At 33.1% G+C, this 20,881-nt stretch overlaps 7 protein-coding genes across 16 annotated transcripts in view; 3 read left to right on the top strand and 4 right to left on the bottom strand.

Annotated features, from left to right (window-relative positions):
• Nucleotides 1-132: 132 nt before the first annotated feature.
• On the top strand, nt 133-2,109 carry LOC108968638 (uncharacterized protein CG16817). Its single transcript, XM_018932765.1, has 5 exons — nt 133-313; nt 1,105-1,191; nt 1,265-1,415; nt 1,593-1,698; nt 1,767-2,109. Exons 1-5 carry the CDS (start codon nt 297-299, stop codon nt 1,958-1,960), a joined length of 555 nt encoding a protein of 184 aa, XP_018788310.1. The 5' UTR covers nt 133-296; the 3' UTR covers nt 1,961-2,109.
• Nucleotides 2,110-3,403: 1,294 nt separating this feature from the next.
• On the top strand, nt 3,404-5,316 carry LOC108968646 (nucleoside diphosphate kinase 7). Of its 2 annotated transcripts, XM_018932783.1 has the most exons (9): nt 3,404-3,574; nt 3,633-3,740; nt 3,823-3,989; nt 4,053-4,211; nt 4,290-4,497; nt 4,567-4,666; nt 4,746-4,879; nt 4,962-5,075; nt 5,132-5,316. In XM_018932783.1, the coding sequence occupies exons 1-9, from the start codon at nt 3,572-3,574 to the stop codon at nt 5,267-5,269; spliced, it is 1,131 nt and encodes a 376-aa protein (XP_018788328.1). In that variant the 5' UTR covers nt 3,404-3,571; the 3' UTR covers nt 5,270-5,316. The 2 variants fall into 2 exon arrangements, with proteins under 2 accessions (XP_018788328.1, XP_018788329.1); XM_018932784.1 differs by lacking the exon at nt 3,404-3,574 and having other exon boundaries at nt 3,650-3,740; nt 3,794-3,989.
• Nucleotides 5,317-5,342: 26 nt separating this feature from the next.
• On the bottom strand, nt 5,343-9,828 carry LOC108968645 (peptide transporter family 1). 2 transcript variants are annotated; one of them, XM_018932781.1, is made up of 11 exons: nt 9,600-9,828; nt 9,082-9,333; nt 8,143-8,355; nt 7,167-7,395; nt 6,802-7,076; nt 6,526-6,734; nt 6,314-6,442; nt 6,080-6,259; nt 5,817-5,927; nt 5,636-5,743; nt 5,343-5,577 (listed from the first exon to the last, which is right to left on the bottom strand). In XM_018932781.1, exons 2-11 carry the CDS (start codon nt 9,113-9,115, stop codon nt 5,365-5,367), a joined length of 1,701 nt encoding a protein of 566 aa, XP_018788326.1. In that variant the 5' UTR covers nt 9,116-9,333; nt 9,600-9,828; the 3' UTR covers nt 5,343-5,364. The 2 variants fall into 2 exon arrangements, with proteins under 2 accessions (XP_018788326.1, XP_018788327.1); XM_018932782.1 differs by lacking the exon at nt 9,600-9,828 and adding an exon at nt 9,512-9,561.
• Nucleotides 9,829-10,416: 588 nt separating this feature from the next.
• Nucleotides 10,417-11,978, bottom strand: LOC108968649 (transmembrane emp24 domain-containing protein eca). The gene is made up of 2 exons (XM_018932787.1): nt 11,752-11,978; nt 10,417-11,669 (listed from the first exon to the last, which is right to left on the bottom strand). Exons 1-2 carry the CDS (start codon nt 11,882-11,884, stop codon nt 11,152-11,154), a joined length of 651 nt encoding a protein of 216 aa, XP_018788332.1. The 5' UTR covers nt 11,885-11,978; the 3' UTR covers nt 10,417-11,151.
• A 76-nt stretch (nt 11,979-12,054) lies between these two features.
• LOC108968648 (DDRGK domain-containing protein 1) lies at nt 12,055-13,413 on the top strand. The gene is made up of 2 exons (XM_018932786.1): nt 12,055-12,460; nt 12,520-13,413. The coding sequence occupies exons 1-2, from the start codon at nt 12,373-12,375 to the stop codon at nt 13,326-13,328; spliced, it is 897 nt and encodes a 298-aa protein (XP_018788331.1). The 5' UTR covers nt 12,055-12,372; the 3' UTR covers nt 13,329-13,413.
• Nucleotides 13,414-13,417: 4 nt separating this feature from the next.
• On the bottom strand, nt 13,418-15,482 carry LOC108968647 (SET and MYND domain-containing protein 5). The gene is made up of 7 exons (XM_018932785.1): nt 15,419-15,482; nt 15,128-15,363; nt 14,526-14,902; nt 14,231-14,468; nt 13,998-14,175; nt 13,707-13,921; nt 13,418-13,634 (listed from the first exon to the last, which is right to left on the bottom strand). The coding sequence occupies exons 2-7, from the start codon at nt 15,161-15,163 to the stop codon at nt 13,500-13,502; spliced, it is 1,179 nt and encodes a 392-aa protein (XP_018788330.1). The 5' UTR covers nt 15,164-15,363; nt 15,419-15,482; the 3' UTR covers nt 13,418-13,499.
• A 1,800-nt stretch (nt 15,483-17,282) lies between these two features.
• Nucleotides 17,283-20,881, bottom strand: part of LOC108968640 (5'-AMP-activated protein kinase subunit gamma-1) — a 197,356-nt gene continuing 193,757 nt past the window's right edge. For 6 of the 8 annotated variants that reach the window (XM_018932771.1, XM_018932769.1, XM_018932776.1 and 3 more), the window contains 4 exons: nt 19,950-20,240; nt 19,699-19,877; nt 18,779-18,982; nt 17,283-18,632 (listed from right to left, as the gene is read on the bottom strand). In XM_018932771.1, the coding sequence (XP_018788316.1) occupies nt 17,898-18,632; nt 18,779-18,982; nt 19,699-19,877; nt 19,950-20,240 (1,409 nt within the window). In that variant the 3' untranslated portion in view covers nt 17,283-17,897. The remainder of the gene's footprint in view (nt 18,633-18,778; nt 18,983-19,698; nt 19,878-19,949; nt 20,241-20,881) is intronic. The other 2 variants (XM_018932770.1, XM_018932775.1) reach the window with 1 other exon arrangement.

The following is a 20,881-nucleotide window of genomic DNA, read 5'->3' on the forward strand; positions in this document are numbered from 1 at the left end:
TTGGAATAGATTTTAGATAAGCTGTTTCTTTCAAACAAATATCAGTCCAGAATACAACTCTTTTCTCTTCTTCTTGCTTTTGTACTTTTCACAATATTCATCGTACTTCACAAAGAGGAACGAGTAAAGTTTTTTTATTCTTTCCATTCGTCTTTTTTACGGGTGCGAGTAGTTGAACGTGATTTCGTGATTATTTCTCGTCTATCACAAGTAAATTTACACACAAAATAAAATATATTTATCTCAGTGAAGAACGGCGTTAAACGCAAAGGAGTCTTAATATATATTCAGAAAATATGTCGGAAACAACGGGGTAAGTGTATAAAATAAATTTGTAGCGATATCGGCAGGCGTATCATAGAGATGCACATACCTTCAATCGCTGTGTATATACTTATATGTATAAAGAACAACAAGCACAGCGTTAGCGGCGAAGACAATGGCGTTTATAGTAGTAATAATGGCCGTGATTCCGGCATCCAAAGACCATTTTTTAATACCACGAGGCACGATGTTCACTGCATTCTAATATCCAAAGGTCTAAATCTAGGTTTTTTGAATCATATGCTGCAAAGCTTTCCGCAAATTCATTAAACATATTATAGGTTATGTTGAGTAGGAATTTCTCGAATGAACCAAACTATGCCGTTCGGCATTTATACATATCTTATGAACTTGGATATTGCTTTTTATATTATCAAGAATTTTTTTTTTTTTTTTTTTTTTTTTTTTTTTTTTTTTTTTTTTTTTTCATTTTTTTTTTTTTTTTTTTTTTTTTTTTTTTTTTTTTTTTTCAACATTTGTTACATATTTATGGGATTTAATTGTATTACTGCAAAAATAAGCGAATTAAAGTTAGGTTAGGGTGACGCTCTCATATAGATTTTGTAGAACTATGTGTACAATGATTTGCCAAATAGCTAATCGTTGAAAAAAAAATTAACTGAGTTATGATTAAAGTTCATAATTATTTCAGACTCAGACTAAACAATTTTTGGGTGTACTTGTTCGCAAATAAAAATTGCTTTTAGTATATCTATAATACTGTATTAAAACTATAATTATCTAATTACTGACTTTATACACTTTTTCTAAATCCCACAGAACAGTATATCCTCCAGTCTCTTGGGCCCAACGTAACGATCTGCTTTATGTCATAATTGATGTGGAATGCATCAATATTGAACATAAGTGAGTATACAATCATATTTTAAATTTAAGTGGATATTTTGGTTATACAAAACACGTTCGTTTTAATTTATAGAGTGACAGAGAATAGCTTCACTTTCAAGGGCGTTAACGCTCTAGACGCAACCAAAAAATACGAAGTTACACTCAATTTCCTACATCCTGTGGATCCCGAAAGAGTGACGAGTAAGAACATTGGTAGATGTTTGGAGTTCACTATTTATAAGGTACATAAATTGTAATTTTATTTAGGGGATTCATAACGCATCGTAAAATCATAAAATCATTAATTTTTACACTTACATTCATTACATTTTTTTACAATTACATTCTATGTTATCGGTTCGTTATAACTTAATGAGACTAAAATACTTATACTCGAATTATTTACTTGCAAATTACAGAAAGAATCAGGTCCCTACTGGCCGTCTCTTACCAACGATAAAATCAAATTGCACTTTTTGAAAGCAAATTTTACTAAGTGGAAAAATGAGTCGGATGAAGAGGATGGTACGTATTAAAAGTACCTCTACTAACGAAATAAATAATAATACACAAATATTTAAAAAAAATTTCAGAGGGCGAGGCAGAACCTCCGTTCAATAATCTCTTCAATTCATCTTGGAATAAGAAATTTGACGATTTAGGTCTAGAAGAAGACGACTCAGACGACGATATTCCCAGCTTAACTAAAAACGACGAGGATTCTTCAGATGAAGATAAGGAGAAGGGAGAAGAAGAGAAACCAGCACCTGAGGCTGAGAATAAATAGTTTAATAAATTGTTAAACACTTGAATAACGTAGTGCAGAAAATATGGAACTTAAGAGATGATCACAAAAAGAAACTCCAAACTAAACATAAGAATCCCTATTATTATAAATAAACTATTTTTCCAAACGATTGGAAAGGAAAAAATCAATTACACTGCGAAGTCATTTCAGTTTCATCAATATGCTAATTAATGTTAAAACATTAATAATTGTGTTTTTTTTTCGAGTTGCTCGTATATTCAGATAGAATTATAAGCCAGAAGAATGAACACCGTACACTAGTTAGTCATGGGGCTTACACACCTACATTATTACAAACGTACATATATATTCACACCAGAGAACGTTTATTATAAATGTTTGTTTTTCCTATAAATAAACGAGATAGCGATTTATCGACCGAAAATTCGATAAGAATATTTTAAATTTTACATATAAAAATATGAGTTCAACGGATGTGTTCGCTTATGGGGGAGCGAGCTAATATTTAGTAATAGCGGTGGAAAATGGCAGGAATAATACAGAACCTGATCGAATGTTAATAATATTAAAACTTCATTTAATTATAGACAGTACCGAAACAATATTTAACGAAAGCACTACATATTATACCTAATCTACAAAACAAATTATGTCATGTTGCTAATCAATCAATTTATTTATATTAAACACATATTCTATGCAACTTTTCTATATCTCTGCTAAAATGGGTCGGAATAAAAGAGTATGTTATATTGTGTAAAGCAAAGGCTTCAAGGATAAATAAACGTTATTTATCGAATATAGTGTTTCAATTACAAAAGGTTGAGGTAAAGCGAACTGTGGTTTAAAATTTAAGCCTAGAGGCTGCTTGTTGAGGTGCTAGGTGCTCGATTATGAATGTAATGCAGAACGTAATTTTCGTTGAACATTTATCCTAGTACTAGCAGGGAATTTGTAACTAAGGTACAAGCTTTTAATATGAGAACTAAATGTATGCATGTATTTTACTGAAAGTTAAAGGTTGTTTGTCAGTGGTAGATTTTCCGAAACTAATACAAATTTGTTTCATGAAAACCACCTATAGTCATGGGTTTCCATTTTTATTAATCTTCATTGACTCACCATAGACGGTTCTGGTGGTCTCTTCCTTAAAGATAAATTTTAGTTTTCGTTTTTAATTTCTGTGTTTAAACTGCACCGAACAATCACTAATAAAAAGCTACTCGTTACTTTTTATGATATACCACCGAGATGTTTATTTAAAACTCATTTATAGCAAATTACTCTTTATGACAAAAAAATTTTTTTACATCATTGCGCAAACCTAAATCTGTACAATGCTTTAGCTTACGTCTAACTCTTACTAAAATATAAAATCACAGTAAAATTTAATTTATCTAAATACTGAACTCGAATTCACTGAATATTTTTGGAGTTGCACACACAAAACTTTAAAATTTGAGTGCCACTGCATTAGTCATTATGTTGACTGGTTGCCGGGGAACCAAAATCAAATATAAATAAATGAGAAACTGTCGTAAATTTGTACAGAAATTATCTTTTATTTCTTTTACAATTATTTTAAAATAGCTTTATTATAAAAAACGTGAGAAGCCGTATTTGCTGTAAATGGTATGTTTCTACAATATGCTAATGTTACTTGGCTTTAATCTGTTATTTATTACCAAAGGCTTTCAATCGTCGTCTGTCCTTTATAGCAGAATGGTATCAAGAGGAGGCAGCAATTATACGTACTTTCACTATATGTTTTTTTCCAACGGGTAATGCAATAGAAGTGGTAAGTTTGTTAACTGGGAGCTTAAATATTGATAATATATCATATGACCTTAGTTGGTGTCCTTATGATTTTTTTGTTTTAGTATGATCAGCAACACAAACGCACTTTTCTCCGACGTACTAAAATGCCGGAACTTTCAGAACGTGATTTTTTCATAGGATCAAAAATCAACATCTTTGGAAGGCAATTTGATATCGTTGACTATGCCGATGACATAACAAAGAACACACTCGACAAATATCGCAAAAAGTAACTATACAATATCTTATAATATTTGTTGTGACACAATAATCCATTATATGCTTTTGTTAGGACTTTTCTGCTTTTAAAAAATATCTGCATTCAACAATTGGGTCCTCTGCTCTGCGCTCTTATAGATTCTAATTTTAGCATAAACAGAGCTCTAATGGTACAATTCACACCCGAACAAGTGAAGCAATTCTTGAGCAATAAACGTAATGTTGAAGCATCGTAAGTTTGTTTTTTAATCACAAAGAACTTTTTTTCCATTTATTATTTGTAATTATCGCTACTCAATTAATGAATTAGGAGCATGCTGATGAATCAGTTAATCGGCGGCCCATCAATGGGTTTCGAAGTGATTGCTGATAATGCAGTACAGAAAATGAAATTATGCAAAGAACAAAGTAAAGAATGTTCCAATGATAACACGGTTGCTGCTCTTGTTACTTTATTCGAACGGGAAGAAACTCGCATAGGTATATACTGTCCCCAAGATGAGGAAGAGGCCGAACAGGTACTTTATAAGAAATCTAACGAATTCAGAAATTCTATTGATATATACCGAAATATCCATCTTATACAGGATCTTAATTTCTTTTTTAATCCCAAAAATGGCTTGCAAGCCACACTACGTTTAAAAAATTCTACATTAGGCATCATTAAACCGCATTGTATCAAAGATGGTTAGTGTATTTCGTACATTATATACCATCTACTTATATGAGTGCTTAAAAAAACAACATTGTTATGACATCCTTACAGGAAATTTAGGACGAATCATATCGGAAATTACCAGTAATGGATTCAAAATCACTGGACTACGTATGAATTTAATGGAGCGAGTGAATTGTGAAGAATTTTTCGAAGTATATCGGGGAATATTGCCGGAATATATTGTAAGTATATTAACAACATATAAGTAACAATCAGATTATATTTACAAAATAATCTTTTTATCATATATAATATTTTAAAAAGCCTATGGTGGCGCAACTCGCGAGTGGCGTGAGTTTGGCTTTGGAAATTGTTGCGGCAGATGAAAACAAAAACAGCTATGAGGAGTTCAGACAGTTTTGTGGTCCAATGGATCCAGTAAGTTGTTACGAAAATCTACAGTATTTTTTATAATAACTACTTTTTGTTTGCAGGAAATTGCTAAAATGTTACGTCCGCATACCTTACGTGCCAAGTTTGGTGTCAGTAAAACCTTAAATGCCGTTCATTGCACTGATTTGCCGGATGATACGATTTTGGAATTACAATATATCTTTAAAATTTTAGATTAGTAATATTTTATATTAAAATTTAACATGATTTTGTACAAATAAATAAGTTAGGCCATTAAACTATTACGAATATATGAAAATTACAAGTTTTATGCTTAAACACTAGTTCTGCGACTACTTGTGCTTGCAGCGCTTGTACTGGGTTGCTCATACTTCTGTGCCAAATGTTGCGTACGAAGTAGCATAATATCGTTCGTATTGTTCGTAAACAAATATCCAGTCTCTTGTAGGACATAGTCATAAGCCAACATGGCAAATACTATTATGGCAATAAACATTATGACAGCATAGAAAAAGTACTCGTTACTCTGAAATAAGTGTTAAGCAAGTAAAAGTAATTGTTAGGCTATTTTATTGTTAAATTACCTGTGAAACAAACATATTTAACTGGGTTAATATCACCACAATGAGATTTCCAAAAGCATTGTTAATGAACCATGTGGCAGTGACCACTGATTTCATTGAAGCAGGCGCCTGTAAATAAAATGTAAATGTAAATAAAACATTTATTGTTTTATCAAGTAAACATAAAAATGACTAAATAAACCTGTGTAAATGCAAACTTCAAACCGGGTATAGATAATAGTAATTCGCCGAGCATCAGTAACAAAAACTGTGGAATTTGCCAAGCAATATTTACAGAACGATAAGGATGACTCTGAAATGTTAAAAAGAACACAATGTAGTACACATATGTCTGTTAATATTTAAATTATAGGAATTAATTGTTTTCCTTATCCACGTACATTATATGAGGATTTATTTGTTTTTAATTATGTGCTAATTTGAATCTAAAACAACCCGACTTACATTAATATATTCTTGCAAGACGCCGGCACAAATAAAAGAGAGCGCTGAGCACACGCCACCAGCAGTAACGCTATGCAAAGGCTTAACCTCAGTACCAAATAAACGACGAATGCATGGCGTGCATATATATTGCCACAAAGGTATAAGTATAAAAAGCAAAATAGGACCCATGGCTTTAGCCTGTAAAAATAAATATGTATTTTCATATAAATTACATATGAATATTATTATAACCTGATCCGGTTGTATCGTTATCATATCGGCTACCGTCATATTCATCATTGAAGCCTGAAATGTCCAACTGGAATCTTGTTGAGCCAATAACGCAAAATATACCGGTAATGGCATGAAAAGTTTACAAATCTGAAATTATTATTTTTTTATTAAAATATAAATTGTTACATACACAATACGTATTAAGTGTAATAATATAAACAATTTGACACCTTTAAAACTCTGCCAACGTCTTTTATAAAATCCTCATCATATTTGCCTACTGCATATTGCAGCCAATAGGTGCGTGGTTGTTCATTTGGATGCTCGTTACGCCACTTTACAACCAAAGCATGTTTAATGCAACCACACAATTTTATAAGTATATTTTCCTCAGCTAGTTTCTCAGCTTTGTAATAAAATTTACCGAGATTGAAGATTGCTGTAAACAAGAATGTAGAAATTTTAACATTTATTTGCTTGAAAACTGTTTAAATGACAAAACGTACACCAGGAAATCGCAAAGGACAAGCCCAGTATTCCAAAAACCGCCGGGTAACAGTCGGTCTTCCCGAAGCATTGTGATTTGGCGCGCACTAATGGTGGTAAAATTTTACTCAGCAGTATACCAAAGTAGTAAACAAAGTAATACAACGAAAAGTATTCAGCTAAACGCGTGGCCTGCTCGGGCAGCTTGAATTGCTGTGCACCCAAAGAGGTTATACAAGCGCGTATTGAACCATTGCCTATGGCTATAAATAACAAGGATACCGATACTAGGAAACTGCAAATAAAATGATTTCATTTAGGAGTATAACACACATACTTATGTATACACATATGCAAAGCTGTGCATGTGTAGTTTTCGACTTACATCAAGGATACTCCTACTGCGGGCATAACCGTCAAAATTAGCAATATCCAACCGGTAGCGTAGAGTATGCAAAAGTATGAAATTGTGCGTACATTTCCAAAATAACTGTCAGCTAATATGGCACCGAATATCGGACAAAATTGACCAAAGAAATTGAAAATATGCAACATAATCGTTGCAAAGCCTTCGCTAAAGTAGAGGTCATCACGTATATATAAAACTAAGACGGCTGTAAAATAAAAAATATATTAAATATTGATATATTATTAATTAAAGCTAAAGAAAATGAAAATACATCCAATGTGCATGTGTCCAATATAAGTAATTTCATTTTCTTTTGAAAATGTGTTACAAAATATATATTCATTTGAATATGTAAAACTACTTTATTAATTGAACAGAGTATATTAAGTTTAGCATGAAATGGTTACTCTATTTTAGAGATAGCGATCTGAAAAATTGCTCTTCTTCTTCTTCCACAAGAAGCTATTAATTTGTCGGAACCGCTGTTAACGGGCAACTATGGCCACATAAGTTAAGGATCAAAATTAAGTCCTTGTATTATATATAAAACGTGTTATTTGACAAGAAATCTTCACGAATTTGGCAAAGATTTTTGCTCAAACCACGCTTCGTTTTCTTGTAAGCAAATGTTTTTATTTGTGAAGCGTATTATATGTAGCTTCGGTGCAAACGAAGTTAATGATTTTTTCTGTTCTTTTTGTTAAACATATTGACAAACATACATACATCTGTATCTGTTTCTAATTTGTATAATTCAATGAACTTTTGTCACAAAGGTTAGTAATCCAATTCCAATTTGAAATTAATAATAGATTTTTCTTACAATGCAAAACTCATTCCTTCAAACGATGCTTAACAATTTTCTAAAATGAAATTAAGCTTTTGAATCAGTTAATTATGCATTGAAACTTATACATATGCACATACATTCTATATGTAAATATTTACTCACTTCTAATACCATTTGCGGCAAACGCTTCAAAAAATTTTGTCGTAAGCAAAAAAATAACGGCCAATGGATACTTGTATTTAATCGGCGGTAAAGTTGTTGTAAGTCCATATTTTAATGAAAGCCTTCTATCATATTTTCGCAGATATGTGCTTGGATCGGGCTGTATATCATCCTCTGAGATGGATGTAGTTGACTCAAAGAGTGCAGGAAGTGCTGAAATATTTGCAATTAACGATTATTTATTTAAAATATTATTCTTTAAGCAATTTATAATTTATTACACAATTTTTTTTTTTTTATAGATATTTATAATATTTAAATTTTAAAGACGGTTCGTATACGATAACAGTATACAGCATGTTTTCGGAGGCTTAACTTAAGTCAAATCACGTGTGTGTATTCGCTTGTTTATGCAAGAATTTCAGAAAAGAACAGTTAGCTTCACTTAACAAATTACATTGACCTATTATTATATTTATTTGTTTCTTGATTTTCGTAATTACTTAATTTTCGATTGTAGCATCCAGAAAGTAAAAAAATTAAAATGAGCATAACGAATATACAAATGTCAAAACGCGTAAACAGTGTATGTGACAGAAAAGATATACATAAGTATGAACATTACTGACAGTTTCCGGTTTTTTGAATCAGCTTTAAGGAAACTCATACTATCCGGATATTTAGAAAAGACCTATCTGTGAAGTCTCTTGATTTTTAATTGGTTGTATTCTTGACTTTTTTTTATAAGTATATCGTAAATATAGCGACGTATTTGTTTTATTTAACTTTATGTTTCACAGTCAGCACAATTCAGCCATCGAAACCCCTTCTATTTTAAAATTACGTTGTTAATATTATATAATATTCACAGTTTGTTATGTTCATGTGTGTTTTAACAATTTTTCGGTTACATACAAACTTATAAGCTGAAGCACTTACTCTCTTCACTGACGATCTGTGAAGCGCGAAACATTGTATCCTTTGGTATTTATACTTTTAGTGCGTGCATTAACAGGTAGACCTTCTGTCTGCTATATACATAATATACATATACATACAATGCTGATTAAGATGGAATACGAGCGCTTTGTTGGTTGGTTGGCCTTTGAATGTGGCGGAAAACCAACGGCGGTGGTGGGTGGTTGCGGTTGCTGTGGTATTTAATCAAATACCGCAATTATTTTGTTTTACCTGAGTGAAATACGTATTCATGTTATTTTTTGTGTATTTGCAAATAAGTTGTACTAATTTTTTAGTGTTTTTACATAAATCGATTTTGTTTTATGAAAATAATTAAGGCCCTAATTTCCCAAGGTGTTTATTATTTTTTAAACATAATTTTTTTTATAACTCAAATACAATGCATAACTTTTCGCTCTCAATTTCATTTTTTTTAAACCATTTTCACGCCCTTTTTTCAACCGTCTACGAACGCGCCTAACTTAACACTGACTGACTTGCTGTTGGCGGTTGCCGCCTGATTGCGGTGTCTGATGCCACACCAGAGCGTCTAGGTTCGGCAGTGTTTCAGTCTAGTTGTCGGTAAACTGAAGCTTCATTATCAGCAAGTCGTTGCATCGTTTTCGTTTTAGTTGCACTTTTTCATACGTAATCTGCCTGTAGTCATTCTTTACTAATTAGTGTGCAACTGTATGTGAATGTAGAGCATTTAAGAGATTACCAAGAATTAGCCGAACACCTCTCTGTATGTTGCGATTAGAAGATCGGTCAGCGTCTAAATAGGTATAACTATAATTGTAATCTTATCTCACTATACAAGCATAGTAAGCAAAGTAATAACATTTAGTCTGTAGATCTTCTTATCAAATGTTTTATTTGTAGTTCATCTTACACCATGTATAATACACACATATGTATGTACGTGTGTAAGTTTGTGCCTATTTAAATACACATTCCTCTTAACAAAAAAAATATACAAAAGTTGCTCCAATGCAAAGTATAACTAATGGTTCACGACTCAAAGATATGAAAGATAAATAAGAAGCCTGACTCTAAATATTATTAGTTTTATTGAGACATTATCATTATTTATTTATTCCTGACGGTCATGGATTATTACCGACAATTGTAATATTTAGAATGGCCGAATATAATTTGTAAATAACCAACTTTATTCTGACGCAGCCGAAATTAGTATGACTTCACATTATCAAAAGCCTTTTACGCGGTTTGTTTCAGGACAAGACGCTATCGAAAGAAAATATTTTCCAAAAATCCACCAGAAAAGGTGTGTACCAAAAACAACCATAACGATTTATTTTATTGTTTTTATTGTAACGGTTATCTTCCCGTTAGGGTGGTAATTTATGTGGTTAAATGTGCTTACCATCAACAGAGATTTCAGAATTAATCCATAAAATAAAATATGTAAATATAAAAAATATATGTCTGCATGTAAGTGTGTTGATTACAAGTCACGCGGTCTGCAGATAAAGTATTGTAAATAATGCTTTTCTCAAGACAATCAGTGAAATGTTTAGCGTACTACTGCTGCTGTGCTCTGAGTCACAGTCCATTGCACGGGAGAATGTCGCACTTACAGTTATCATAATAAAACATTACATCATATATAATTAAATTTACTTTTTTTATTACTAAGAATTATGAAACAGAAAAGGGGAGGATTCAAAAAAAAAAAAAAAAAAAGTGCATGGTTATACAGAATAAATTTACTATATTATAAAGTACTATAATTTTTGTCTGAGCAATTCTTTGCAAAACGGTTCACGCTGGTATAAGAATTTGTATTGATAAGCAACTGAGATTGAGAAAAAATGAAATGGATGAGCTTGGTTAGTGGCGACATTAGTTTTTCTATACGTTGGCACATCGAAAAACTGTTGCTAATGAACAAATCATATATTCTGAATATTTTAATTCGTATAACTTCTGTGAGTGGATGTATATTCAAAAATTACTTTTACTAATTATAACAATTCGCCTTCGTACTGTCTTCGTATCCACCCGCAATTCGTTGGTTATAAATCTTTACACTAGTTTCTTCGCCTCGAAGAAGCTCTTTAAGTGTCGCATCTGCCAGAATCCCATACAGACCAAAACAAAAGTTTGTGCCAACGACCACCATAAAACGCGCGAATTGGTGCTTTCACTTGTATGACGGAAACGCTCCTCCCTATAACGTTGATAGTTCTGCTCCTTGGTGATTTGATCCACTTGATCAAGTAATTGACGTATGCGCAATTGTAATTCAGTCAATTTCTCTTTTTGTGCGACATTCGCATAATCGATGGCATGCTCGCCCACCTGTATATCCAAATGGACACGCAATTGTGCACCACTAAACCAAGCTGTGCTATTCGAATACATGCAAATAACATGTTCACCGGGTATATGTGAAGTGAAGGAGATGCGACCTTCCGAACTATAAACACGCGAGAGTATAATTTTATCGTCGCTATCACGTACTTCCACATGCATGCCAATACCAGGAGAGGAGGGCATAAAACCATTAGAACGCGGGTCGTATAGTTCCACTTTGTAGTTCACTATAAAATATAGGTAGTTAAAAGAAAATTGTTTAGTGAAATATTTCGCAAATGCTTAGTATAAATTATCAAGATGGCTTACCGATGACGGTGGTCTCATCAGGAACTTCTTCTATAAAACATTTTCGCTCTGTTTCTGCTATGTGGAAGTAAAGGCCAAATGTTGTTTGTAGAAAACAAAGCAGCACAATTGAGGTAACTAAACATTTACTCATGATTTATCCTTGCTATAGCGGTTAAATAATGTGGAACTATGTAAATAATATTAATTTCTAAATTCGTTTATATCACCCCGACACGTATGCCAATGTAGAAAAATCTGACATTTAGTTATTTTCCTTATATATGTTGTTCTGTTCGTTTTTGAATCAATATTGCTTACAGGGTGATCGTGAGTAGTCTTTTTAATCGAATATTATCCCAAACAAAATATATTCGATAAATTTGATTAATTGCCGCTAGAACACTTCACCTCCTGTTCTAATGGTACAAAATAGTTTTTTTTTTTAATTAACTTGTTAATTCAGCTAGTTAAGCATTCGCCTTTAAAATATAACTAAGGTTGGCAGTCTTTTGCTAATTTTGCTTTAATGTCAGTTTCCGTGATTTGTTGACGTTTAAAGTATAATATTACAAAAACAAAATAGTTAAATTGCTGTGTAGGCAAATCAATTGCATATATATTTTTAATATTTAAAGAAATATGGATTTGACCTTGTTAATAGGTATAGCAACGGCGTTGCTGGTAATAATAATTGGATTGTTGCTTTTCCAAAGAAAATCAACAGGAGGTAGGTGATGGATAATAATAGTTATTACTACATTTGTTAAAACTCATAAACTTTCACAGACAAAGCAAACAAGCCAGCGCAGCGAGGAGCTCCCGTGAGAGCACAAGAGGGTATTCCACGACGTGCCCAGATAGCTCGAAACCAGCGTAACCGTTTGCGTCAAAACGCTGCAGCAGCTGCAGCCGCAGATCAGGCCGCTGCATTAGATAATGCCCTAGAACCAAATGACAACGACGAAGATGGAGATGATGATGAAATTCCATCTGGTCCGGTATTGGACGAGAAAATGGGTGCCAAGAAACGTGCCAAAATGGAAGCAAAAGAACAAAAACGAATAATGCGAGAGCAAGAGCTAAAGCAGCGTGAGGAGCGTAAAGTCAAGGAAGCTAAACTCGAAGCAGAACGAAAACAACAGGAAGAACGTGAGGAGGAAGCGGAACGTAAAGCAGCAGAAGCAGAACGTTTGGCACGCGAAGAACGTGAACGGAAGGAGCATGAGGAGTACTTAAAAATGAAGGAAGCATTCAAAATTGAAGAAGAAGGTTATGAGGAAGCTGAGGATGCAGAAAAAGAGCAACTTTTACAAGATTTTATACAATATATTAAAGACAACAAAGTAATTGTTTTGGAGGATTTGGCTATGGAATTTAAACTGAAAACTCAACAAGTGATCGATCGTATACAGGACTTGCAAGCGAATGGCACATTAACGGGTGTGATCGATGATCGTGGAAAGTTCATCTACGTATCGCAAGAAGAATTACTTGAAGTAGCAAAATTCATAAGACAGCGAGGGCGAGTATCTATAGCAGAGCTGGCTGAAAGTAGCAATAATCTAATTAATTTGACACCTGTTTCGAGTGCTTAATAGATATTTCAAACATTAATATTTTAGTGTAATTTTACTTTTTAATTCGCTTATAACAAAGTTTTATGTAAATTGTGAACAAAATTCAATGTACATATGATTAATTTAATGCAAGTACAATTTTTACAATATCATGTACATACATACGAAATGTATAAAACAAATGTGTAGTTAATCGGACATATCCGTATCGTTATCGTCCATATCCATATCGTCATCCTCATCTTCGCTTGTTTCATCTGGGTCGGTAGCTTGCGATTGACATTTCGGGCATTGACATACAAAAATATAGTTTTCTTTAAGAATCTACAAAGACATACAAAACGGCTTCGATTACAGCTTTGGGAGTTAAAGAGTCATTTCTACAAATTTGTTTACTTTTTGTCTCGAATGTCTGCTGCGCTCCAGCTGACATTCATCCAAGTAAGATATGCAGATTTCTTCACCAACTTGTATAGGTGCTACCGCTTTCAGCACAACTATGTCGTTTGAATAAGGAAAAGTTGAATGAGCGTTTGGTACACAACTGTGGTTAATCTTGCTTTGAAGTAAATAAAGTCCAGCACCCTCAGTGTTTAGAAATTCGCCCGCGACTTGAATGAACACATATGTAGATGTTTCAAATAATAATACGAAAATTTAACTATGAAGTAATTGTTGTTAACTTACATTCTCCCACTTTATTGTAAATATCATCAATATATTCGTCAAGTTTTGTCTTATCTCCTTCAGGCATTGGTAAATCGCTCACTTTTTTCACCCATTCCGCCAACGGACTCGTCGCAATGCCCTGACTATTTGTACCAATCATACCCATTAATGCCTTAAAAGCCTCCGCGTTGGTGAACTAAAGGCAAAAACTTGAAAATATGTTCAACAGTTTTCGGGAACATTACACTTACAGCCGCTAATTCCTCGTCCGCAAATGCTCTACAAAATGCTACAAAAAGTTGTTCCATTTGTTGTTCAAAGTGTTCACCCAACATTTTGTGATATATTTTTTGTTCTGTATTCACTATTAGCGATTGGAAGGATTGAAGTGACTGCAGAAACTGTTCTTTGTTGTTACTTTGCTTATACATGGCCATTAAACGGACAATTAACATAATTGTACCAGTTTCCGGCGGATAATGCATTTTCCTGAAAGTATCGAAATTGTTCAAAAAAGTTATGTACAAGTTATTTGTTTACACCTACTTCCATGTTTCATTTAATGCATTTATTGGGTGTGTGTCGTCTGTATGGAAAGCACCCATACAAGCTATACGATGATATTTATTTAAAGCCTCAATACGACAATCCTCGGAACAGTACCGAACTTTACAATTGGTGCATTGTGTAAATTGTTGCAGCCATGGTGTTGTTGGATCGTATTCTGGCAAAGGCACTACCAATGCATTGTTATTCGCCAAGCGACGCACATTTTCTACTACTGTTTCTAATGGTCGCATACAGTGATCACAAGCTTTATACCCATAAGCTGCATTCCAAGAGAACTGTCGTGACACAAAGGGCTCCTCCTCGAAAATAGTTTCACCCACAGCAAACGCTTTTGTCGAGATCATAGATCGTCCCTAAATGTTAATAATAAAATTACTTCTTAAAATTAATTTCATATAGAAACACAACACATTCATAGCGACATTGTCGAAATTTTTCTAGTGAGGAATGCTTAGTTCCTTGAAAACGCTTTGTATACAAACATCCACTTTGAACACATGATTTAGACAACTAAATTTCTCTTCCGAAGACTATAGTCAATGCAATAACAATTTGGATTTTGTACGTGAATTACGCACCTTGCCGGGAATTTCTTTAATTTCGAATGAATACATGGCTTCAATATCTCCAAAATACTCTTCTTGTAAATAAAGGCTAAACGTGCTCTTTAGCTGACTATAACCCGGTGATATTGTTTTGATTTCTTCAATGTCGAGAAAACGTGGGCGACACCAGACAGGGTGACAACCATTTCTAAAAATTGTGTGGTTTGAGAAATTCTTCTATAGTACGGCATTTATTCTATAAATACGTTCTTCAGAAATTTTATTAACTTTAGAAAAAGTTATTTGCGTATTAAAATTATATACCTGATATATCTTTCTGAAAATTTGGTTTGTGGTCTACACAACTGTGAAAAATTATTCATTTTGTGGCATCCTTAATGACAACAATGCATTAACCACTCTTCTATTGGTTAAAATCGTGCGCTCAATTGAGATGAATTTAAATATTTGTTTGAAAAAGTCCGTTGGTCGACACAAGTCATAAACAAAAAAACATTATTATAAATATTTTTAATTGAAAAACAAATTTAGGTATATTTCTGTGATTGATTTATCAAAAGTGGAACGTAGCTTCCAAAGATACGTGTGTGCGTGGAAAAGAGAAAAGAAATCAAATCAAAGTTTTAGTTTACAGTTTTCCTTTTATATAATTTAACTACATTATTGTTTTTGGTGTTGTGCATCTTTGTATCGACACATAAATTAAACGCGCAAAAGAAGGAAACCTATTTGAGCTCTTCGGAAGATTTATGGACCTTTGCGCATTGTCAACGGCGGACATCGCATTCGATTCTACGATCGCCGTAGGAGTTATACGACGACATTGTCATAGTTAAATTAAGAGATAGTGGCTATGCTGGCTAGGTCATATCGTCCGTATGGATGAAAACACTCCAGCTCTTAAAGTATTCAACGCAGTGCCCGCTGGGGAAAGCATAGCGGAAAGCAGAGGAAGAGGAAGTAGTGGAGAAATCAGGTGGAGAAGGACCTGGCTGTACTCGGCATTTCGATAAATTGCAAATAGAAGAAACGACTGGCGGCTGTTGTTAACTCGGCTATGACCGCGTATGCGGTGTCTACGCCATTAAAAAAGAAAAAAATTTTTTTCGAATAATAACACGTTTTAGAAACAAAATAGAAATATTACGAAAATATTGTTTTTATTCACATTAAACCACAAACTCAAAGTATTATCCGAAACATAACCCTTTTTTATAGAAGAAGAAGAAATCTAAATTTCCATTAATTTTGCAAAAAAAAATATATGCATTTATTTATTTCCTTTTGTTGCTTTTAGTTTTATGCACTACGCGCAAATACTGCAATTCACTACTATTTTCTCAAGTTTTTTTGTTTTATTATTTTCAAATTTTTATACAAATACAATATTTGTTTGTTTTGAGTTTTGTTTTTGTTTGCATTTTAATTATGTATTATTAATAGTATACGCTTACATAGATCAGTAATTCAATGTTTTAAAACTTCTTTTCTTTTTATTGAACTTTATAATTATAATAGCAGTAATCATAATTACATTAATTAATAATTATATATAATAATAATGATAGTAATCATAATTGAATTAGCAGTACATAATAATATTAATAATAATAATAGTTTAATAGTAATATTTTATATAAAAAGTACCATCATATTTTTGTTTTATTTTTTATTTTACTTTTTCTTGTTTGTTTTATTGTAATAAAAACATACATAACATTCCTTCAAACTATTACATTACATAATAAGCGTACGGACGCTTTCTCTGCATTTTGTTTCCGCCTTTTGCATTGGTTTTCACTTCCGCTACTAAAACTACATTTTATTTGTATGGTGGTTAAGCTGCTGCTTTAATTGGTATGAAATCTTTGTTTCGGTAATTATTTGCAATTAAATGGTTTTTAATATTTATTTATTTATTTTTATTATACAGTTTGTTGGTAATTTTGTTTTTATTAGCTTTTTACGATTTAATTTATATTTGTATGTTTTGCAAACTAGTTTGTATGTGCATGTGTATGTATGTTAGTATGTATATTTGTATGTGTATGTATTTGTAATGTGGGAAGCTTTTGTTAATTACAAATTTTCTTTTGTCTGGCTTTCGTGTCCAATTAAGGCGCATGTTTACTTACAACTGATAGCAACTAATAATTTAACCGTTATCTGCATTATAGAAGCGTCATAATTCTCTTTATTGACTTTTTATCATACAAGCAGTTTGTGTTTGTTTTGTTTTATGTTGCTTGCTTTGTAGTTTTGCAATAATTTCTACTTAAGTTAAAAAAAAAAAACACTAATTTTTCTTCATATAAATATAAGAGGTTCGCAGAGCCCTATCAAAAAACCTTGATTACATTTGCCTTGCCACTGCTTAATGTGTGTGTGTGCAAGTGTGTGACTATGCGTCAACACGCAGCCTTTCCGAAGCTCCATTCGAGCCTCAAAGGTTGTTGCACGAACCTTCGCTCTTCGTCCGAGTGGCAGCGACTCACTCGCTCACAGCGTTGTCTGCATTTTGCACACACAATTAATACAATGCATTCAAAAAATTGAAACACCCTCCTCGAATGTGTTTTTTTTTTTGGTTTTTTTGTTTTCCTTTTTCTTTTATATTAGTAAGGCTTTGAAGCATTCATAGCAACGTTCAAGTTTATCAAATCTATTGTTTGTTTGTAATTCGCTGACTAAAAAAACGCATACCTAAATATATGTATGTATGTATGTATATAATATATGTTTGTTTGTAGCTTGATATATTAATGTATAATTAAAAAAAAAATTATTCACTAACAAGCGCCATCTCGCGTGCCGTCGTTGTTGGCATGCCACCCAGCGCTGAGGCTGCTGACGCGGCCGTTTCCAATTCTCTGTCATCATCCGCTGTCGCGTCGAGCGATTTCTTCAGATCCACAAATTGCCCAGTCACGACATCATCGTCATTATCACTTAACTGATCGGCATCGTCCACGGGATCTTCTTCCGCCTCGGCGGCAAAGGACACTTCAGCGGTATTACTACTATCACCATTTTGCTTTTGTTGTGTTGAGGCATCAAGCTCCTCATTCGACTTGCTTTTAATTTCGTCATTGTTCGTTGGTGGCGCCGATGTGGGTGCTGTTGTCGTCACCAAGGCTGGCTCCTCTTCGGGTATATCATCAATAATACTACGACTGCCCGATGATTTTGTATCAGCATCTTCATCATCGGATGACTTGCGTCGCAAAATGGGATCAGAGGCGCGTAATGAATTTTCAGAGTTGCCTAAACCTTCGCCACTTGGACGTAAAACCAGGTACAACAGTATATCGGATAGTGAAATAATACCAATCACTTTCTGATTCTCATCAACGACAACGAGACGATGCACTTCGGCGCGCACAATACGCTCCATAATTGTGTAGAGCGTCTCATCTAAGCGACAATTGTGCACACCTTCGAACCATTCGTTGCGGTGTTCATTCGCTTTGCGCAGCGAGACATCTAAATCGTTGTAGGTCTTCTCGGCGGCCAAGTTCTGCAGAAAAAAAAAAGAAGGTTGAATACAGTTAGTCTTAGTGCTAGTGTCTTAACAATTCTCTTTCTTTTAGTAAATAAATTCTCTCCACCCGTGTTTTATGACTTTATTGCGAGATAAGCACCTAATGTGATCTAAATACTTACAATTACGTCGAATTTCGCGTAAATATCAACAAGCCGTCCTTCGGAGTCCACTAACGGCAAGGCCGATACTCGTCGCTCCACAAATTTCTTCAACGCCATTATAATGCTTGTGTTCTCGTCCGCAGTCTCAATGTTGTCGTATGTGCCGATCCTTAAATCACGCAAGGTCTTTTGCATATACGAGGGCTTTGGTAATTCGTTAATCTGAAATTCAAATACAATTCAGTTTTAGTTTGAAAATAAACAACAAAATAAAATAACAGTGAATTTGGAGTGGAGGGTTTTTGGGTTTCGAAAAATCGAATTTATTGCCTTATTAAATTCTAGAATATTGTGCTCAATTTTCAAGCTGATTCGAGTAATAGTTTCGGAAATACAGCCTTGAGAACCTTTGCCGCGAAGTTCTAATTTTTTTGTAAAAATGTCTGCTAAAATTAAATTTTCAGCGCTTTTTCCTTGGTTAAGTTCTAAGTTGAGGTTTTAACTAAAAAACGTATTTTTTCAGATCTTTAGATGATCCTATAAGGAGTTATCCTGTCAACGGGTCGCAATGGTTGAGTTTAAATTTTTTTTTCAAAAAAATTCAAAATTTCTTTGTTAATAATGTATGCTTTTAATAATAAAAAAATCTAAACAAAATTTTTAATTTTTATATAGAAAAAAAAAATGTTAAAAAAATGTTTTTCTTCTAGGAAACCCACGTATATGGCTTTAACTGTAAATGAGTCTGATTTTTTATACCAAAACTTTTTGGGGATTTTTTTAAGTTGGTACAATAACAACAAGCACAAATTCAAAACAAAATTCATTTTAATTGTGTTCACATATTGGTTTACCAAATTCCCGCATAACTTCAAAATTTTACTATTTTTTGCTATTTATCTCCAAAACATGAACTTACATCGTCATAGTATACTTACATATAAGAAGAGGAACCTCAGTATGCGTTTATGTGTTAATATATACAAAACATTGCCCGTCGCTGGATCAATGACTGGTAATCGATGGATACGATTGTGTATGAGAATTTTAATGGCATCATAGAGCGAAGCATCCGGACTGATGCTAACCAATGGCATAACCTGATTGTGTAACACATCTATAAAGTATTGAATAATGAGTAATATTAATTAGTTATACAAAGAAACTTGCTAATGTTGTCGACACTTACTTCGCCATGTGTCCAATTTGTGCTCCTCCAATTGTTCCATTGATGCATTTGGTGACTTATAATACATTTGTAGAATCTTTATAAAATCGGTTATGGTTAACATGCCAACGAATTGTTGTTTTTGTGAATCCCAGAGCGGTGCTGCACGTACACCATTATAGACGAGTGCATAGAAAGCTTTCTTCACCAGCAATTGTGTATCGAATACAACCAATTTAGCTGAGGTTGGTATTAGATCATAGCACTTATGGAACCGGAAGAATTTCACGAAAATTTGTGAGTCGTCTTCTTCTGTAACAGAAAAACAGAAATTAAATTAAAAATTTGTAAATAAAGTGCTGAAATAGCTTATATTTAATAATTATAGATGCATCAACTGCTTCTAAGGTCTAAATAATGTTTATTACAAGTTTTGAACAATATAAATACATATATGCACATTGCGTAATATTTATGTTTAACATACAGACAAACGACTAGCCAAAATCGAAAAATCGGTATGGGTTCGAATTAACGGCCGACTTTGTAGCGCCACCTCGGTAGCTTTTCTGTGAACTATTTTGCAAACGTCTTACGCTACAACAACAAATATCAAATCTATATATATTTCTTTAAATTTGTTGTTGTTGTAGCGCCATAAGACGTTCCTGAATAATTTCGAGCCGACTTTAAGTTCTTGGCGCCTAAAAATTCGGATTCGTTCGTGTTATTTAGGCGGTATATGGCACACATATACAGTATAGTAAAAACTAAAGACACAATTTAAAGAGAAAACAAAGATATGTAGTGAAATTATAATGTTTATATGCGGTTAATTTTTATAGTAATTTTGAAGTTATACCATAAACATTTTTTAATTAAAAATGTGAAAAATAATTTGTATTTCTTAAATGTGTAATGCTAAGTTTAGACAAACAAATTTAATAAAAATT

The sequence above is a fragment of the Bactrocera latifrons genome, unplaced genomic scaffold (genome assembly GCF_001853355.1).
Source record: "Bactrocera latifrons isolate USDA-ARS-PBARC rearing strain unplaced genomic scaffold, ASM185335v1 scaffold_223, whole genome shotgun sequence".
NCBI classification, from domain to species: domain Eukaryota; kingdom Metazoa; phylum Arthropoda; class Insecta; order Diptera; family Tephritidae; genus Bactrocera; species Bactrocera latifrons.

Bases quoted from the DNA above. Each gene is read 5' to 3' on its own strand.
- LOC108968638 (XM_018932765.1), top strand. The intron at 1,416-1,592 runs GTACATAAATTG...TGCAAATTACAG, and splicing joins TGGAGTTCACTATTTATAAG to AAAGAATCAGGTCCCTACTG. The intron at 1,699-1,766 runs GTACGTATTAAA...AAAAAATTTCAG, and splicing joins TGAGTCGGATGAAGAGGATG to AGGGCGAGGCAGAACCTCCG.
- LOC108968649 (XM_018932787.1), bottom strand. From the start codon at position 11,884: ATGAGTAAATGTTTAGTTACCTCAATTGTGCTGCTTTGTTTTCTACAA. The intron at 11,670-11,751 runs GTAAGCCATCTT...TATATTTTATAG, and splicing joins TGATGAGACCACCGTCATCG to TGAACTACAAAGTGGAACTA.
- LOC108968646 (XM_018932783.1), top strand. The intron at 4,212-4,289 runs GTAAGTTTGTTT...TTAATGAATTAG, and splicing joins AAACGTAATGTTGAAGCATC to GAGCATGCTGATGAATCAGT. The intron at 5,076-5,131 runs GTAAGTTGTTAC...TTTTGTTTGCAG, and splicing joins TTTGTGGTCCAATGGATCCA to GAAATTGCTAAAATGTTACG.
- LOC108968645 (XM_018932781.1), bottom strand. From the start codon at position 9,115: ATGTTTCGCGCTTCACAGATCGTCAGTGAAGAGA. The intron at 6,443-6,525 runs GTGTCAAATTGT...TAATAATTTCAG, and splicing joins ACGTTGGCAGAGTTTTAAAG to ATTTGTAAACTTTTCATGCC. The intron at 5,744-5,816 runs GTTTATTTAGTC...TTTTATTTACAG, and splicing joins TGAAGTTTGCATTTACACAG to GCGCCTGCTTCAATGAAATC.
- LOC108968647 (XM_018932785.1), bottom strand. From the start codon at position 15,163: ATGTATTCATTCGAAATTAAAGAAATTCCCGGCAAG. The intron at 13,922-13,997 runs GTAAGTTAACAA...TGTTCATTCAAG, and splicing joins TTACAATAAAGTGGGAGAAT to TCGCGGGCGAATTTCTAAAC. The intron at 13,635-13,706 runs GTAAACAAATTT...ATGTCTTTGTAG, and splicing joins GCAGACATTCGAGACAAAAA to ATTCTTAAAGAAAACTATAT.
- LOC108968648 (XM_018932786.1), top strand. From the start codon at position 12,373: ATGGATTTGACCTTGTTAATAGGTATAGCAACGGCGTTGCTGGTAATA. The intron at 12,461-12,519 runs GTAGGTGATGGA...AAACTTTCACAG, and splicing joins CCAAAGAAAATCAACAGGAG to ACAAAGCAAACAAGCCAGCG.